Source organism: Heliangelus exortis, chromosome 4 (assembly GCF_036169615.1).
Source record: "Heliangelus exortis chromosome 4, bHelExo1.hap1, whole genome shotgun sequence".
NCBI lineage: Eukaryota > Metazoa > Chordata > Aves > Apodiformes > Trochilidae > Heliangelus > Heliangelus exortis.
This window is the reverse complement of record NC_092425.1, coordinates 30737974-30757347: the sequence shown is the minus strand read 5'-3', so window position 1 is coordinate 30757347 and position 19374 is coordinate 30737974. Positions and strand designations below refer to the sequence as shown.

The 19374-nt window shown below is 41.7% G+C and overlaps 2 protein-coding genes across 4 annotated transcripts in view; one reads left to right on the top strand and one right to left on the bottom strand.

Annotated features, from left to right (window-relative positions):
- RPL9 (ribosomal protein L9) overlaps positions 1-7159 on the bottom strand; it is a 388416-nt gene extending 381257 nt beyond the window's left edge. The window contains exons 1-8 of one of the 2 annotated variants that reach the window (XM_071743743.1): positions 7085-7158; positions 6613-6659; positions 6385-6500; positions 5460-5555; positions 5039-5171; positions 3630-3710; positions 3043-3158; positions 1937-2054 (exon numbers count right to left, since the gene is read on the bottom strand). In XM_071743743.1, coding sequence (XP_071599844.1) covers positions 3052-3158; positions 3630-3710; positions 5039-5171; positions 5460-5555; positions 6385-6500; positions 6613-6658 — 579 coding nt within the window. In that variant the 5' untranslated portion in view covers position 6659; positions 7085-7158 and the 3' untranslated portion in view covers positions 1937-2054; positions 3043-3051. Of the gene's footprint in view, positions 1-1936; positions 2055-3042; positions 3159-3629; positions 3711-5038; positions 5172-5459; positions 5556-6384; positions 6501-6612; positions 6660-7084 lie in introns of those variants that run through there. The other variant, XM_071743744.1, reaches the window with a different exon arrangement.
- Positions 7160-7193: 34 nt separating this feature from the next.
- On the top strand, positions 7194-17714 carry LIAS (lipoic acid synthetase). 2 transcript variants are annotated; one of them, XM_071743737.1, is made up of 11 exons: positions 7194-7373; positions 8015-8187; positions 8871-8964; positions 9519-9599; positions 9807-9963; positions 11035-11092; positions 12119-12247; positions 12754-12899; positions 14583-14653; positions 15563-15674; positions 16618-17714. In XM_071743737.1, exons 1-11 carry the CDS (start codon positions 7209-7211, stop codon positions 16668-16670), a joined length of 1239 nt encoding a protein of 412 aa, XP_071599838.1. In that variant the 5' UTR covers positions 7194-7208; the 3' UTR covers positions 16671-17714. The 2 variants fall into 2 exon arrangements, with proteins under 2 accessions (XP_071599838.1, XP_071599839.1); XM_071743738.1 differs by lacking the exon at positions 15563-15674.
- The last annotated feature ends 1660 nt before the right edge of the window (positions 17715-19374 follow it).

Below are 19374 nucleotides of genomic sequence, written 5' to 3'. Positions count from 1 at the left end.
GATGGGATAAAACCATGAGGGTTTATTGCTACTGCTGCATTAAACAAAAGCCACCAACCTAGGCATAATGGTCTCAAAAGACAAATGAACCTGCTGATCTCTCTTGAACTTCTCAGGCACCACACCCAGGTTTCCCTTTGTCTGGTTTTGGTGAATTCAGAAGGACCCCAATCAGTTTTTCCCATGAGCTGCACTTTAGTTTTAAATTAACACTGGCCAGCCTTTTTAGTTATTGCATCAAATCACTTGCGCAGATCATCCCTACCCAGGCAGGTACCATGCACCTCTGGAGAGGCTGTTTCAAAAAATGGAAAGAGCAAAAGGAGTCATCAGTTAAATTCCTACTGCCTTATTCCACTTCACAATATTATTTTTCCAATGGCTAGTACCATTTTCAAGACAGAACAAAACCTCCTGTTCCTACCAGAATCTGGTTATCTCAGTCTTAGGGTCCCTGAAACAGATGCACTGTCTCACCCCAGGGCTTCTGAAGACACAGGGCATATAAATACTGTCTTCTCTAACTGCATCTGAAAACAAGATAGCATCAAACACAAGGTGAGTTATTTCCATAATTTAAACCTTAGTGGCCACTTGCACACTACTAGAAACTTTGTAGGAAGTGCTGCTTTGAGAACAAGTGCCATCAACCAAATCCCAAACTACCAATACTTTACCCAGCCTTGAACCTTGGTTCATCAATGCACAGAACTTTCTCCACTGTATTTCAAGTACCAGTCAACATCACTTCATTAATTCAAAAGGTAAGTTCATTAATTCAAAAGGTAAGTACTAAAATGAGAGACTGGACCATTTTACACTATTATGTGCTCTACCTGTGCAACAGAGGTGTTGGAGGTGTGTGCATCCTTCCATCACACCAAGCCACTGACTGGTTCTCACACACAGAACCAGGGAATCAAACTGAATCCTGTACAGGGAAACCCCTCTTCAATTCCATGTGCACTGCAGGAGCAGAGAATTTGGGAAGACTCTTTTAGCCACACAATTCAGAGAAGAAAGGCACAGCTTAAAAACATTAAGCAGGCTATCTACAAAGGCCATGCCTGTAAAGTTCATCACCACTTCTCCAGACTCAGACACTGGTGTTGCACACCACTGTTGAACTCAGCAGAATCATTCAAGTGGGTGCTTTGGGTGATTTTCTGATTTTTATAGGTGTGCAGATGCTCCCCTCAACATGAAGCTTTAGCCACTTGCTGTGTTTCTCCATCACTTCAGCATTTTCTGTGAATCTTTTCTCAAAACTGGATGCAACGTGGGCTTTACCATAGACCAGAATACCACAAAGTCCCCACTGGATGTTGCTGCATGGCAAATTAGTAACAAAGTGAAACCCAGCTCTATCTTCACATGACACAAATTACTGCGAGTAAAACTCAGCAGTGTGTCTGAATGAACTCTGAGGTCAAGTCCTTGGTTTCCTTAATTGAGCAATACAGCTAAGGCCTCACATCTTCAGATCTCCACTTCCAGCTCTGTGCTCAGTTTAAACTCTTAAAAATTTGGTTGCACTTATTCCAATTTTTAGTCTACTTCAGATTCTGTCATCACAAGTCTGAACTCCTCTCCAGGAACTGCATATGAAAATCAGTTTTTGCAGCCATTGGTTTGATGTTCTGAAGTGTGAAAGAACACTGCTCTCCTTTCTGTGAGAATGCTTTTGCTACTTAATGGCATGACTGAAAACTACCATTTCATGACTTACATGCTGGCTCTGCACTCCACTGGCAGGAGGTTTCCAAACCATCAGACTTTTTTATCCACTGAATGTTCTCAGTGAGCAATGTGTACACAGCCCTAATGTTACCTTGTGCTACCCTGTGGCAAACTGCTTCTCCCAAAGATCTTCAACAGGTTCACACAATCACAGTTAAGCTTTTTTTTTTTTTGGAAAAAAAAAAAAAGGCCAAGATATGAAATAGGTTTTACTTTATTAAACTTCTCATGATGTTCAGGTTATGTACCACATTCTTTTATCTGGTACTTGCTGATATAATGTCTCATGGTGGTTTGGTTCAGGATCCAGTCATCTGTAAATAAAAAGTTAAAAGCCTTTAGAATGGTAATTGCACTGCAAATGTGAAACTAAAGTTTATAGACATACAACAAATCAATTAATCTGACACTTTTAACCAAGACACACGTTATTAGCTTGAAGAATTGCTTAATTTTATTCAGACAAGATTAAAGATGCAAACACAACAGCTCATGAGTGTTTAACATGAAGGTATCATGTTAATCTCTCTCTCAAGAACTCGAAACAGAAAGTACTTTTCCAGTAGCCTGCAATTATCTGGTACCTGCCTGATGATTAAAAAAGTTATTTCATGGAACTATATTTGCACCATGTCTTAAGCTTAGGTTCAACAGGCACACAGCATCTGTTTATGTGAAAGCCTGCCTGTCTCATTCTGCACAAGTTCTTTTGTACCATGTATGGAACCATACACAGCTGAAATGCATCAAATTCCTTTAGCCGGTAAAATTATCCCAAAATCCTTGCACACAACTCCATTAATAAATCTATGAACACAATGTTAAATAGTTGTTCTTGTTAAACTGACCTTTGATTACAAGCATTTACATCAAAGCTACACAGAAGACCTTTATAAGGAAATTATGCACTGACCACTTTTTCTAGTTAAGTCAGTGTCCAACCAAGAGGAACAGCACCCAAAGTCTTCCCTGCAAATAGCTGTAAACCTGTTTTCCCATGTCAGTTTGTTTTGAATTCTCAGCCACCACCATCACTAGCACACAGTGCAGAACACAGCACTTGAGTCAGGTGTTTCCCAGAACAGTAGCATGCTAGGAAAGCTGATGCAAGATGAGAAGTTGCTGCAAGGGACCCAACAAAAGTTACATTTTATGATACTTCTAAGGACACCTCTAAGGAGCACAACAGCATTCCAGATGGAATCCTGCTTAACCAACACCTCGGTAAAGTGGAGAAACTTTGTCAAGTCCCCAGACTGAGTAACCATCTCTACATGGGTATCTGTGTACAATGACACCAACCTCTGAGTTTTACTCATCCGCCTGCTGCACTGTTCCTTTCTCAGACACATAGATACCGTCCAAGAATTTCCTGATATCCTTGTTCTTGACTGTAGTGGCCTGCTGGATCAAGGCAGCTGCAGGCAAAGCAAGACCATTAGCACAAAGTAAGAGGACCAAAGCCTTTGTTTAATCTCCAGTATTATATCTAACAAATGAAACTGTCAATTGGAGAAGGGAATTACCAACCTGAAATCCTGTCAGTTATAATGAAAACAAGATGCATTTCACTGAGCCCACCTTGGCAACTCAATACACAGCTTATTACTGCACAGTCATGCAACTGGAAAGATGAAAAGGTTTGGTGCCAAGAAGCCCATCAACACTGACTCAAAGGTTCAAACACTTCCATGCACATGTAAAGGTATCTTGAAGTTTAGAAAAAGTCTGAGGACTATGAAAAACAATCACAATGACTACAGAACAAAAAAATAAAACTGAGCTGGCATTTATTGCAGACTTTGAGAAAGGAGAGAGTTTGCTGAGCTAACATTTTCAGATAAAAATGGTTGTATCATTATATATGCTCACACATGTACATCACAAACCTGAGTTAGAGACCAATTCAATGTCATTTCCTTCAAGGATCAGCTCATCTTTCTGGGCCTGAGATACTGCACAGGACACACCTATAGAAAGGAAAACAAATACAATCTTTATCACTGATGAAGACACCAAGTGTACTAAAGAAGCAGTACTTATGTCCTCTCCCAATTTACAGATGCAGCAAATTGTATTCTGGGCAATAAATAACTTCTGTGACTTTGTTAATAGTTCAAACCCCTCCCAAGATTGCCCTCTCTCAGTTTCAGCAAACAAAGGTAACTGCAAGACATCCTCCGGATTCAAAGCAACTAAGTGATACTCCTACTGTAACGTTACTGTATTGCAGCATTAATGACCAATGCCATGTACAAACCAGAGGTTTTGCCAGCACGGCTTTGTCAGCTAGGTGGTGCCATTTTCCACATTCTTATGCTCATTAAGACAAAACTGGATTAACCCTAACCATGGGTCATATTAAAAAAACAAGCTCCCTAACATTGTTAATCACCATGTTTATACTAGCAACACTGCAAATACTCACAAGGAGTAAACACTAGGACCTTCAAGAGTCTAACTGGAACTCCATTACACAAGTGAATCCTCAAAGTTTGATCTTAGTGAATGGATGTTAAGATTTTAAGCCAGACTTCAGTATCTTTGAAGTAAATCAGTCAAAACCCACATAAATTAAGCCCACACTGTATCTACCAGTGGTTTTGGATATGTCTGAGAGGCTGAATCTAAAGCCACTGCAAAACACCATCAGTCACACTAAACATCCTCACCCATACCTCACCAGAAGTGAACTATCAGAAGTATCAACATGGAAGGTTTTCCCACAGGTGACTGTGTTTGTGACATGGCTTGTCTCCTCCCTTTCACATACACCATGCTCTAACAAATGCCTACTCTGCTAGACATCTTGCTAAAACTCACAAGTATGCCAGATGTAAAAGCAACAGCCAAGATAGTAATTTTGAAATTTATCACATGTGCTCCTAAACAGTCAGGAAATTCACAATACAAGAACACTTTTGAGACCAAAAGTACTTTGTGAGGTGAGATGTTTTAAACTGAAACACAGCTCCAGAACTGAGCATCTGCAGTCTACCAACTGTGAACACTGCTGGGATCTCACCATCATGAAAGTAAACACTGGCCTCCTCGTAACTCTTGTTACAATAACTACTTTTGAGCTAGTTGTCAGCTTGCTTTCATTACTAAAAACAATTACAAGTTATTATACATTATTAATCATAGATGTGAACAGTGGCAAAGGTACTGTAAGAATACATAAACTCAAACTGGCAAATGCTGCTTCATCATTCACCACCTCTTGTAACAGCAGCAGTACAAAGTAGTTTAGGAAACCCAGTGAGAAACAGTGAAGTCCACCCCCAGATCTGCTCACCTGGCCTCATACGCACTCTGCGGATGTACTTCTCTCCCAGGAAGTTCCGGATTTCCACAAGGGACCCATTCTCCTGTATAACTACATTGATTGGGAAGTGAGCGTACACCGACCTCATCTTGTAACGGAAGCCCTGGGAGATAAAGGACATCATTAGGTACTGAAAACAGAACAGGCCCAATGGGTAAACCAAATGCATTTAGCTTACTGGAGAAATCTAAACCCAAGATATATTGAAAATAGTTCCTTAACAAGACGAAGACACCAAGTCCAAGAGACACTCGCGCTTTCTTCCAACGACAGAATTTCATTTGACAGCAAGTGCAAGAAAAAAAGATAGAAGGAAAGCTACATCTTGTATGCTCTGGAAAGCTCACACAAATGTAAAAGGCTTGTTACTCTATTTCAAAACAAAACTTACCAGTGTAACACCCTTTATCATGTTCTGTACATGGCTGCAAATCGTGCGAACTGTTGCCAGCTCCTTTCTGTTACCCCACCATTTGTCAACACGCAGCTACGTAGAAGAAATTTAAGTACAATTAACAAAGCTCTCAGCTACACTTCCAAACTAAAAATTATGTTCTTCTGACAAACTAAAAGTGAAAAATTTAGATAAAACATTTAAGAGTCCACCTAGCAAAGGCATAAACACTACTTCTTGTAATGACTATTAAAGGCCCACCTAGCTCAAGCCTGTGAATTCCTGACTCACAGACGCATTAAATATATTTTTTTTTCATGTCTCATTACTAACAAATCTTCAGAGAAGCTGGGATAAATACTCCGACATCTCAAGCTGAAGGATGTGCTATCAGATACTAAACACTTAAGTTTCTGAGTCAGTCTCCTGTCTATGATCCCTCCACATTTTACCAAAACGTGATGTGGCTCCAGTGTTTTGAAGAAACCCTAAATACTTGACAAAAAGTAGCTGAAATCAGCCACTCCTTCCCTTTTTATGTAGGTTTTAAAGTCACATGAAAATCTTATACAGATCTTTAGAGATCATCTGCTCTCCTAGTGTAACTTAACAGTTCTGGATACTGAATGTAGAGATTTAGGTCAATTTATGAAGCACAGGATACAATCATCAACTCCTTTCCCAATAACTGACTAACTACAACAGAAATCAATCAACAAATTGCTCCTCTACATGACAGAACTGCAAGACTTCCCAGGGCTCCACAAGATATGTCTCTTTCAGGGAACAGAAGAAATAAACAAAAAATTAAACAGCCCATCTGCAATTAAACGTTTGACTTTTATGTCCCTCAGTACTAAGAAGCTCTTGGTAAACCTACCCTCCCCTCTCTGGGCAAAGAAAGGACCTCCGTAGAACTCACCTTCTTATGCTTCTTTCCCAGGAGGGAGAGCTCCACATTGATGTGGTTAAAATCCCTTTTCAAGGTTCCTCTGGGGCCCTTGACAATGACTGTCCGGCCCTTCAGCGAAACACTGACTGGAAATCAAAGAGAAACGCGCGTTAAGGGGTTGCGGGGTCAGCGCCACGGAACGTGCTCCCAACGCACAGACAGACAGACGGACAGACAGACAGAGACAGGCAGCCGTACCTTGCTCGGGGATGTCAACGGTCTGGTTGCTGAGAATGGTCTTCATCCTGCAAAGGACAACCCACAGAGGAGCTACACACCCTCACGGCAACGCACTTCGCTTGAGCCCTTTCCATTCCTCCCCGGAACCCGCAACTACGCGGAGCCGAACCGACGCCCCAAGCCCCCCCTCTCCGCCACCGCTGGGCTGCGGTCACGCCGGACTCCGCTTCCAACACCGCCACATCCCGCCCAGGCCCCAGCGCAGCGGCGGCCTCAGAGCCCAACTCGGCAGCGCCGGGCCTACAACCACCGGGAAGGAGGGATGGCGCCATCCGGGGGGGGGTCCCTCCCGAAGGGATTGGGATAGGGAGCGGCGGCCGCGCCCGGCGCCGCCCCGGGAGGCCATGGGCGACCGGGCGGGGCGCTCGGGGTCTCCCCGCCGCGGATGGTTCCGGATGGTCCCGGATACCGCCACCGGCCCGAACCTCACCTCGCAGCAGGCCGAGCGGAAAGAGAACGCTTCTGACGTCATCACGTACTTGTAGACGCTCGGCCTCCCCCTGGCGTCATCACGCCGAGGAGCCCGTCCGCGAGGCGAGCGTAGCCGAGCCCCGATGCGGGTGAGCGGGGCGGGCAGGCGGGGCGGGCGAGCGTTGAGAGGATCGATCGGGCGATCCGGTTCGGGCCCCGCCATGTCGCTGCTGCCCCGGGGCCGCTCCTGCGGGGCCGCCACCGCCGCCACGGCCGCCCGGAGGCTGATCCTGGGGCCTCAAGGGCGGGTGAGTCGGTGCCCGGTCAGGGCTATCTGCCACAGAGAGGTGCCCGGCGGCGGAGCGTACCGGGGTGGGCGGTGCGGCCCGGCAGAAGGCACCGGTGCCCCGGTGAGGGGTCGGGGCCATGCCGGTGGCTGAGCTCGTCTCCTAACGAGCGGTGGCTGACCCTGGGAAGGGCTGTCCCCGTCCCTCAGCGGGGATGGGGAACGTGGGGTGCCCCGGCACCCACAGACCGGGGAGTTACGGGAGGGGAGGGTGAGGGGGTCCGGGCTCCATCCCTTTAAACCCCGCTCCGGGAGCCCGGTCCGGTGCTCCGTGCCCAAGGGTTCGGCAGCGAACTGCTGATCGTCTCGACGTCTTGCTTTTCAGCCCTGAAATCTCGGATTATTCCGTAGAGTGTTATTTATATCTTAACCCCATATAACTGAGTGTGTTGCGAGGATAGTGTGGAAGAGATCGTGCTTTGTGGTTGTTTCCCATTACTTAAAATGAAGAGCATTCATTATATATTTAAAATACAGGCAGTTGGGAAAATCCTTACACAAACTCTACCAAGTGTACATTAATAACCAAAAGTAGAAGCATTTATTTAGTGTATGATACTGGTACATTTGTGATGCAATAAATTACAGTGTTGCTTCTCTTAGGTGTCTGGGAGCCATGCATGTAACCAGTACACAACATCAGGGTCTTTGCCAGAGGAAAAAAAAGAGTTTCTGCAAAATGGACCAGACCTGCAAGACTTTGTATCTGGAGATTTGTCAGACAAGAGCACGTGGGCTGAGTATAAAGGCAACTTAAAGCGTCAGAAAGGAGAAAGGTAAATGTGATTTTTAACAACTGTAGTTGTTTCTGTGCAGTATCTTGCATTTTTATAGTTAACAATGAAATGTATACAATGTTTTTTTATTAATTGTCATACTGGCTTAAAAATTTAATATTTTTTCAAGAAAGAACAAATCCACTATTAACTTCAAATTTGAGACAAAACATGAAGACATGGTGGTATTTTCTCATTTAAGTGTCTGTGCCATGCCCTGCATTAGATTTCTAATATAAATAAGTACATGAGTGTACTTTACTTTGGTGTTGAAATAATGCTACTGGTAAAGTAAAACTGACAAATGAAGCTAAATTTAAAAATGCTTAAAACCTTCATATTGCCAGTTACTTATTTTATAAGACTTGGTAATAGCTGTGTAACAGATACTGCCCTTAACTGCTGCAGTCTCCAGTGTGGCACTGGTAAATGCCACCAGTAAAGTTTTAAACCTTTAAATGACAACAAACTCCTACTCTTGCATGTTGGTTTGATCACAGACATGGAACAGAGGAGTCTGTTATGGCTGTGAATGATACTAATATTGATTGCTGAGCTGCCTCAATTTTCAAGCAGCCTTTCCTAGTCACAATCTTAAACAAATGAGAGCAGTTCTATGAAATTAATGGAAACTTACCATGTAAATAGTTTAGTAATCTTTGTGTTTGCATGACATTATTCAGGCTGCATCTTCCTCCGTGGCTGAAAACTAGCATTCCCATGGGAAAGAACTACAATAAACTAAAGAACACCTTGAGAAGTTTAAATCTTCATACGGTAAATCTCATACTGACCAAGTTTTTCTGTAGAAATAAGGCTTTTTTTTACAGTTACAAAATTATCTCTTGGTGAAGAACAGGTAGAAATCATGTCTTGCATGATCTTCGAAACTGAAACCAACCCCAATGATGATCCTTATTGCCAGAGGTGAATTTTAGCCATAAAAAATAAAGACAAACCCAAAAGTGTATTTTGTGGTTTTCCTGATGTGATTTTTAAATACTAGGGTTTACTACTTGCATCACCAAAACGATCAGAAGATGCTATGAGTGACTATTTTTAATGGAAACACACATAATTTTAGGGTTACATACATGTTTTGCATGAAAAAGAAATTATAGAAATAATTTAAGTGCCTTAAATATACCTTCCAGGTGGTAAAAAGCAGTGGGTATGCATGGAGAACTCTTTCCCTTTACTCTGTTAATCTCCTCATCACAGAGGGAATTATGTTGTGTTTGTAGCTATTACTGAAATTGTTTTTTAGTATAATAATAAAAACAAAAGGTACATGCAAAAAAGTCAGGTACATGACTATCTTTTACCTTCAGGTATGTGAGGAAGCACGTTGTCCCAACATTGGAGAATGCTGGGGAGGTGGTGAATATGCTACAGCTACAGCTACTATTATGGTAAAGCCTTTAACCATTCCTGAAGTGCTCTATTAATGTCTGAGCTGTTTGTAGTGGATCTCTACTGTGGTGGTGTGGGTGTATTACAAGAAATGTGAAGTAAATCATGGTTTTGTTTACTATTGGGATTTATCTGATCTAGCTTATGCAGCTGTTTCTTAGCAATATCAGTATGTACAATATAAAGAAACATCTTCCTTATTGTAGCTGATGGGTGACACGTGCACTAGAGGTTGCAGATTTTGTTCAGTAAAGACAGCAAAGAATCCACCTCCACTGGATCCTGAGGAGCCTTACAACACAGCAAAGGCCATAGCTGAGTGGGGCCTGGATTATGTTGTGTTGACATCTGTCGACAGAGACGGTCAGTGCGTTGTCTCTCCTGGCTTTCTAAGCTCTCCTGTGCCTTATGTGGGGTAGACACAGACCTTGATAAACATTGGTCATGGGTGTAAATTGGAGCATAGGAGGTTCAGGTTGAATATCCGGAAAAATTTTTTTACTGTAAGGGTGACAGAGCCCTGGAACAGGCTGCCCAGGGGGGTTGTGGAGTCTCCTTCACTGGAGACATTCAAAACCCGCCTGGACACGTTCCTAGGGGATGTACTCTAGGGGGCCCTGCTCTGGCAGGGGGGGTTGGACTAGATGATCTTTCGAGGTCCCTTCCAACCCCTAGGATTCTATGATTCTATGATTCTATGATTGCTATTTTAGAGGAGTCAGCAGTGCTAAACAGTTTCTGCATATTCCTAGTATTTCTCTGTCTGGTGAAACATAAAAGAATTAGCATTAAAGATAACAGCATTTTATTAAATATTTTAACATTTTCTCCCCCCAAATACATACATATGCACTATGTTCTATTATTTTAATCAGCAAAAAAACCCCAAACTCCATGAATATATATAATACCATGAGAGACTTTCCTTCCAAACATTAAACCTGCAATAAATTATACTTAAGAAATCTGAACGTTGCTTTTTTTTTCTAAGGCTGCTTTGTGGTGGCATCATGCAGGTGGGGAAAGCAGTTGTAAAGACTGTTCAGTGTACTTTGATGGGAATAGCAGTAGCTTCAAAGTGGCTTACAGTATAAGAGCAATAATATATATTTCAATTTTTGTAGGACTGTTTTTCTCACACCAAAACCAGAAATAGATAAAGCCATTCTTTGCTCAGGCTGACAGTGAACCTAGAGACAGGTAAATTCAGAGTAAACATTTGTAGTCTGCCCTAAACAATCAGACTTTGTGCAGATAAGGCTTGGTAGAATATCTGTTGTAAACCTTTGACGTGAGCAGTATGACAGGGGTTTGACTAACAACTGCTTTATTTGTTTGCATTTAAATTTGACTCTGCAGGAGTTTGTGGCTTTGCTAATAAGTAAATACGTTTCTTGAACATAAAGGTTAACTGAATGATTGAAATGCTTCTAGATATGCCTGATGGTGGAGCAGAACACTTTGCAAAGACAGTCTCTCATCTGAAAGAAAGGTATATTTTTAAAGTATTGCTATTATTATTATTACAACTTTAAAATGTGGGCACATAGGTCAAAAATACTTTCAGATGGATTATTCCAGGGACGATGCAAATACAAAAATCTGCCTTTAGCCTGTCTGTGTTCCTTTTTTTGAAGTTTTCATCTTTTTCTATGATGTCCCCAGAGTATTTTGATTTTGGTTGCATTTCCAATAGCCCAGGCTTATTTAAAGCTAAGCACTGGATTATTTCTTGAACCATGTGGCTGGCTTACCAGGAAATGAGCACATACTTCTGAGCTATGTTAATTCTTGAAGCTCACAGTTGGTTTAGATAATGGTGTCACCACAGGATGGCAGGAGCCAGGTTTCTCTTTCATCAGTGATCAATCTGCTTTGAATTTTCCCACTGTGGGTGTTTTCTTCATCTGTGACTGTACCTTCCTGCCTTCCCTAGCCATGCCTTCTCCACTCTGCACCAGTGCCCTGTGCCACTCAATAAATAGCACACTTATCTTCCTGCTGATTTTGTTTGCATAACCTCATCTGAGGCTTTACCCACTACCTGAGGACCCAACGGGTTCCTGCAGGTTTCCCTGCCTGCTTTTTGGAGCTGACATCTGGTTCCTGGCAAGAACTTCTTGTCCAAGTAGGCAGGATTGTAACTCCTCTGTATTTTGGAGCAATGATATTAAACTTCTGTGAAGTTAACTTGCAACAAAGACAGATTGATGAATAGTGAATGTGATTGCTGAGGAGACTGGTGGAAGAGCTTTTATATTTATTATTTGGCTTTCATTCTGTTTCAGCTCACATTAGTAAAATCAGAAATTGAACACATGATGCTTGTTTGAATTGCACTACAGGGATTTGCAGAAATCTGTTGTTTTAGAAGTGCATCCCGAATTTACTTTGCTTATCACAGCGTCATTTACTTAGTCATGTTTGGGGCTTTTTTGCTATATTGAGGTTCTTCTTTTTTAGCAACAGTGACACAAATCCCACAGATGCGTTCATTTTTTAATATCTCCTTTTGCAGGAATTCAAAAATTCTGGTGGAATGCCTAACTCCCGATTTTCGGGGGGACCTGAAAGCTGTGGAGAAAGTGGCTCTGTCAGGACTGGATGTCTATGCCCACAACGTGGAGACGGTGCCCGAACTGCAGAGGTACGGAACGGCGGGGTGTCCGGCGTGTAAACACGGAAGGGTTTTCTGGGACAGGAGGCATTTATTGAGACCCGCCTAGAAGCTGGGCCGGGCCGGGCGGCAGGCGGGGCCCTGAGGCGCGGAGCGAAATGGCCGGAACCGCTCCCAGCCTGCCCCGCGCGCCGAACCGCCCGCCGAACCGCCCGCCGGCAGAGGGCGCCCGCGCCTCGACCGGGACCCGACCCGACCCGGTCCGACCTAACCCGGCGCGGGCGCTGTGTCGGTACCACCTGCCAGGGTCCGGGGCGCCCCGCCGTGTATTGCGGCTTTGCGGGGAGCCCGGCTCTGGTACTGAAACCGAGTCTGGATCGGGCGTTTTCATAGAGTGTCGAACCGCACCACTAAAGCCACTACGGGTCCGTTTTGGCTCTGTAGAAACAACGCACCGTTCTCGACAGCTCTGAACTCCTGAGCACTCTGTCATGTGGTTTGTTTTGTTTCTCCCCTTGTGCTGAAAATGTGAAAAGGAAGGTCCGTGACCCCCGCGCCAACTTTGAGCAATCCATACGTGTGCTGAAACACGCCAAAAAGGTCCAGCCCAGAGTCATCTCTAAAACCTCCATCATGCTGGGGTTGGGCGAGACAGATGAACAAGTATATTCCACAATGAAATGTAAGTTGGTGTTGAAATACATGGCAGAATTCACGGGTGTGAAGTTTTATTGTGTTGGAAGATAGTTGTGAGAGTCTTTGTCTCTTCATGCAGATCAGTTTGCTGGTACCAGAAATGTTTTAGGAGTTTTATGGAAAAAAAGCCAAACTTGATCGGTTAAAAAAGCTTGTACTTCAGAAATATTTTACTTTTGTATGACTTTTAGATTTTCAGACACAATTTGATGGGAAAGTCCAGGACCTTTTGATTGTTATGGAAGTTATGAATATCTTTGTGTGACTGTTGTTACCTTTGCAGTTCTTAAATAATGGGCTTGCAACATAGTTGCCTTATTGTGCATTTCTTTTTAGAAATAGCAGATCTTATTGTTTAAAATAATTTGGGTTTGCTTACTTAGATGTAAAAAAGTTGTTATACATGGAGCTGTAGCATGTTCTTATATTTCCATTTAAATGTATTTTTAAGAGGAAAAATGTTCGCAGGGGTAAGTGGATGCAATGCACTTGTAAGAGGAAATTCAGAAATCCTATGGCATTTCTCCCATATCCTGGAAGAATGTCTACCCAGTACTTTTTTTTTGTATACATCAATCCATATTTAGAATGCAGTGATACAGTCTAGTTCTTCTGCAAGTGTCCCACAGTCTGGACCATAAAATTACAAATCGTGATTTTTACCAGTCTTCCTGCCTGACATTTCCTAGCCACAAGAATACGAAATTTCAGATCTAGTGCTGTTTGTTTTCAGAAAAAAGTATGGGTGTATCCAGAGACAAACTGTTGCCCACCACATTCACTCAGTTGCTCTAATTTTGGTCCCTTTCCCTCCTCTGCGTGTGAGTTAAAGAACTTGTAAATGTGCTGATAATGAATAGTTTCTTATAGAACCATATCAATCTAAACACAGCTTCTGGGGTAACAGGGAATGTAATACAGGAATCAAACCACTCTCTTTTCTTCCTCTTTGACTTGGGGCAATCAGCCCAAGTAGTCAGAAAATGTGTTAATGCAAAATCTGATTCCTCAGCCATTCCTTTGTTCAGAACACCCCATTAGCTGCAGCGAACATAATTCTTCAGGCAAGCAGTCTGTCAGGATTTCCCACTGTAAGTAGACTGCCTGACCTTGCTTGCTGTATATTGATTCTACTATATACACTCAAATGTTAGCAGACTAGGTTTAGGAGATTTTGCAGGCATTAAGACAAACATACATCCTAACTGTATAAAACTGGCACAAGATGCAGAGAATTTCCCCTGATCTATTGCTCTTCAGAACTGCATCTTTTCAGTCTCTCAGCAGAGAGGAGAGTTGCCAAGTGTATGTGGATACATCTCTTTTTTGTCAAATGAAGGCTCTGACCTAAAGAGCCACTGGAAAGCAGTAAGATAGAAGACAAGAGCTTGTTGTCTCTGCAGTGAGACACCTGACTGCAGTGAGTGCTGTGCACTGGTGGTTTCTCCAGCTTTAAACCAGGTAGCTCAGGGCTTGCAGAAGCACAGCTCAGAACAAGGTTACCTGACTACTGCTCATGCAGGCTGTAAGTTCTCTGCTGGAGATCAGAATGTAGCCCCTGCAGGGTGCTGGGAAGTGACCTTTCTTCTCCTTGGAAGGAGGGTGTTTTGTAATTACTGACAATCCCTCGAGATCCTTCTGCCAATAATAAAGAATGTTGTTTTTGCAGTGCTGCGGGAAGCAGAGGTAGATTGTTTGACCCTGGGACAGTACATGCAGCCAACAAAACGGCACCTAAAGGTAAAAAGGCCTTTTATTGTCAGGCAGCTTTACAGTCTGCATCTTGCACTGTCAAGTGTCTTCTTTCTAAACTGAGGCTCAATAAGCATCCTTACTGGGAAGAATTTCCTTCCTTGTTTAACCTGATCTGTTTTGAGATGATAACCCTGCTGTTACGAGATCTGATCTGCTGTTTAACTTGATATATTAAGAGTCCTGTTATGGACTCCTAGCATTGGGACCCTAACCCTAGGAGTCTTGTTATGGACTCTTCACTAAAAATTGCCTCAGCCATCTAATCCCTTCAGTCTTCTGCAGACTTTCTACTGCTACTTGCTACTATCAGCTGGAGGGACAGCTGGGGCTGAGGCATGATTCTGGAAAACAAGAGTCTCAGTGTATGTCTCAAACATGATGGCTCAGGACAGCTCCCCTTCACTGTCTCAGGCTGTCCTCTAATGGTGCCACTATCACTGGTGCCACGTTACCATTTTCTCCTTCTGTAATCTGTCCAGACCTTGAGTCTCTGTCCTGTTACCGTGTTTCTCTGAAATAACTGTTAGTGAAGAGATTTGTGGGACTATTGTTGGGATTTTTTTTTCCCACTCCTGTAGACGAAAGAAAGGTTTGCTTGAAAGGGCCATTCAAAAACGGAGTGAAGAAGATGAAGTTGTTCTAGTGATGTGGAGAAGTTGTTCTAGTAACAACTAGAAATTAAATTTGAAACTTTTCAGCTAAACATGTACAGCAAATAAAGTGTATTCTTTTGGTAGAAAGCAGAGAGAAAATTCCATTTATGACTTGGCTGCTGAAAGTTTTGAACTGTAAAATTTTAAACCTATAGTATAACTGTTTTTCATGTCACTACATGCTAGCTATAGCCATTTCCTTTGTGTTAATATCTGATCTAAATGAATTCTTTACACTCAGGTTGAGGAGTACATAACTCCTGAAAAATTTAAGTACTGGGAAAAAGTAGGAAATGATCTTGGATTCCATTACACTGCTAGTGGGCCTTTGGTGCGCTCCTCCTATAAAGCAGGTAAATTACTGAAAAGCATCGGATCTTTTAGCAGATAATATTTTAATAAAATGTGAAGTAATATGCTACAAAGATCACCTTAGCTCAAGGACATTTCATATAATTATCCTTTTTTAAATTATTGTTTACACTTACTGTCTTCCAGTAAATCTAAATGTCATCTAAGTGCATCAGTATGACAGTAATTCATGTTTGTATGATTCTTGTGCTGCTTAATCTGGTTTTTGGCCAAACCTAGTTCATACTGTATATGTGTGAGGCTGGGTAAAGTGTACTCAGTTTGGAGTTTCCCTTTACATTCTGCCTCTTGGACACTTTAGGGTTTAATGGGATCCTTTTTTGTTTGTGGTATCATTTGGTTGCTTTAGGCAGAATTTATTTCAGTGCCTTACCAATAGATATATTTACAGCAATGCTTTTTTCTGACAAAACACAGGGTATTAATAGCAGCTGATACAGAGGAACTGTTGTGTAGGTCCAACATCCTGCTTTTCCTGAGGAGGGAACAGGGAAGGCTTGTCTGGGCACCTTGCTTCTCAGACTGCTTTAATGTTAGCTCAAATGAGATTTATTGGTTTCACTACCAGTTGCTGATACTTTATGAGATAGGAATTAATTTTTAATTAAACCACTCCACTTCTGCCTGTTGGAAATCACAAAAAAGTAGAGCTATTCCACAAAAGTGGGCATGAGGAGAAATCAGGATTTCAGGGGTGGAGGGATTTGTTGGGTTAGGGGGTTTGTTGGTATTTTTGCTTTTGTTTTGTTTTCATCCCTGCTGTATATATTGAACATGCTGTTAAATAGAATTTAATTACTGTAAAATACTTGTAAGAATAGTTGTAGAATAGAATATTCACTTTAAATGAGAATATGTATTGTTTTCCATTATTTCACTGACATACCTACAAATAATTTGGTGCTTTTTTTGCCTTACACTTAGGTGAATTCTTCTTGAAGAATTTGGTTGAAAAAAGAAAGACAAAAGCCATCTGAAAATGAGAAAGTGAACCTAGTTAAAGCAAGCCAGTTCTTAGGATCCTTTTTTTCAGCATATGATCATACTCAGTTCCAGAAATGCAGAAGACCAGATGGTGGATGTATGAATAAATTTACTATCTGTCCAGAACACTTTTCTCTCTCTGAAACACTACAATATTTTACCTAATTCCCCCTGGCAAGGCTACAACTGCCATAGTACTTGTGTTGTTCAGCAAAACAATCAGAAGATAGAACTGAGGTGGAACTGAGGTGAAGAAGAGTAAGCTGAAAACAAAAAAAGGACATATTTGAGTAAACAGATTTGATACTACCATGAGTATTGCTGTAGGTAGGTACTTGTGAAGATGCTAATAGCAGGTAATTTGAAAGGTACTGATATTTTGGTGTCTCTTGGTGTCTTATGTGACACAAGTTCACAGAGGCTCTGGGAAGCAGAGGAATTGTAAAGATAGTGTACATGAAAAAGTACCATATTAGGGCTATCTTGAACCACACCTGAGAAAGTATTGGGTTATACTCTTTTAAGAAATGGTATCTCTTACCTGCATCTTAAGAAAATAAGCTCTACTAGCTAGTGTTTTTCAGGTGTCTGCATGTCTCAAAGTGGTAAACAAGGTGTCAAGCTGAAGAAAACAGCCCTTTCTGTCAAGACAACCTTACATACTCAATGTAGTTTAAATCATATGGAAAAATCAAAATCACCGTAACAGCAGAAATAGAGTCACCCCTAGTTTGGGTGCACAGCTGTAACAAACCCCACTGAGTTGCACAGGTGCTTCTGTGGTATTTGGTATGCAGAGCTGCTGCTGCTGTTGTGTACTGTGCTTCTGCTCCACAGGGATCATCCTGGCATGAAAGGACAGGTAAATACCCGGTGTAAGGGTCTGGTTGTGCTTGGTGGGTCTGGTTACCTGCCCCTCGAGACCTGTTCTGCCTGCTAGATCTGAGTGCAGAGAGGTGAATGCACCATAAATGAAATGTGAAATCCATGATGTCTTGTACTAAGCTCAAACAGAAATAAAAGCATGGCTTATGGTATACTAGCATCTGTAAATTCTTTACAGTCAACGTGCAGCTCTCCCTGATGTGTCACAGTTGGATGCTATGGGCATGGGATACAATTTTTGGACTGACTTAAGCTCTATCTTAGCAAAGTTATTTGGGAAAAGAGACAGGAATTTGTTACCTGGGCCCAAACTCTCATCACACAGGTAATTCTGTGGCTGCCCATGGTACTTGTCTAAATTACTGTAGTCTATATGAAGAAGAGTGGACCCTCCACCCACCCCCTTGCTCAATAAGATGTTAGAAGTAATAATTAGTACACTATAATGTAGAGGAGAAACTTGGTATTGCCATAAACGATGAGATCAGGTTATAGTACTGAGGCCAGTGATGCACAACTGACAGCTTCACAAAGTATAGCAATTTTAAAGTATTACAAAGACAAATAGCCTTAAGATAGAAGGAAGTTACTAATTAAACAATATAATGGACCTGTAAATTAGGGAAAGAGAAACCTGAGCCACAAAGAAGAGAGCAGAATAACAGAGAAACAGAGGTCTTAATAGCTGTGCTTTGTAAAAGAAAAGAAAGGCCACTTTTCTCTTTCAATACTAAATACTAAAATTTAAAATAATAGATTTTATAACTTTAATTAAAAAGGTCTGCCCACTAGTCTTGGAAAGACCAGGCATACTCTTAAGCCAAAAATGCTTCAGCTGCAGTACACTAAACACCACAGCAAGGGCAGGCTGTGGTAAGGAAAGTCAATACTCCCTCCACATCAGCAGGCAAGGAGGGTTCAACATTAACTCCAGGATATCCACACATGTAACAGCTGCCATCCTTTATTAGAGGTTGCTAATATAAATAATGGTTTTGCCTTGCCTACAGAGCAGATTTAAGAGAACATTAGTATAGCTTTTGCCAAGTTCCTGCTCTTTCAGTATATTGACACCAGAAATACACGAAAGGGAGCTGTGAGCCATACAGCTATTATCAAACTGGAAAAAGAGGCCATTGTACAGTAATTATCCATGACTTCTTTACAGTGAGAGAAAGAACGCTTCTAGAAGCAGTGTTATTTAGTGTTAGAATTATCTTATGAATTGCTGCTGGGTGGTTTGGAAATTATCTCATGCCTTTACACAACTGTCTGGCCAGCTGATACCAAGTTTCAGAAGCTATGGAACCTACTTTCTAACTTATGTTTTGCTGTGGTTTACAAGAAAAGTAGTCATATTTTATCTTCACAAATATGCTTTGTTTTAGCAGTCCTTGACATCTCACAGTTTGTACTATAAAAATGGTTAAGTCTTTAGAGTTCTTTTCCTGCTTAGGAAATTCAAGTATTTGTTTGTTAATAGCATCAAACTCTCAAAAAAGTCCTGGTTATTAATTCAGCACAGGTTTTACAAATCTCAGTTTTGTTTCTGATGAAGTTTCATGTTAAGTGACATTTTCTTTTAGAAAGTCAATCACCTCATTCTGTCGGTTTGTTTCACAGAGCAGCCATAAAATACTTTACATTACAAACATCAATCTTCTCACAATTGGGAAAAACATCAACCTGAGTTTCGGAAATATGATTTCAAATTGACATAGAAACTTTAAAAGAATAAACATTCTTTCTAAATATTGTTACATCAATCTCCTACACTGTGCAAGGCACAATTAAATGTTAGCTGAATAGAGA

What these genes read in the sequence shown, in the direction of transcription:
- LIAS (XM_071743737.1), top strand. Translation starts at nt 7,209, where the DNA reads ATGCGGGTGAGCGGGGCGGGCAGGCGGGGCGGGCGAGCGTTGAGAGGA. An exon ending in GACATCTGTCGACAGAGACG is followed by an intron (nt 9,964 to 11,034) that starts GTCAGTGCGTTG and finishes AAATGCTTCTAG; the next exon opens with ATATGCCTGATGGTGGAGCA. An exon ending in ACGGTGCCCGAACTGCAGAG is followed by an intron (nt 12,248 to 12,753) that starts GTACGGAACGGC and finishes AAATGTGAAAAG; the next exon opens with GAAGGTCCGTGACCCCCGCG.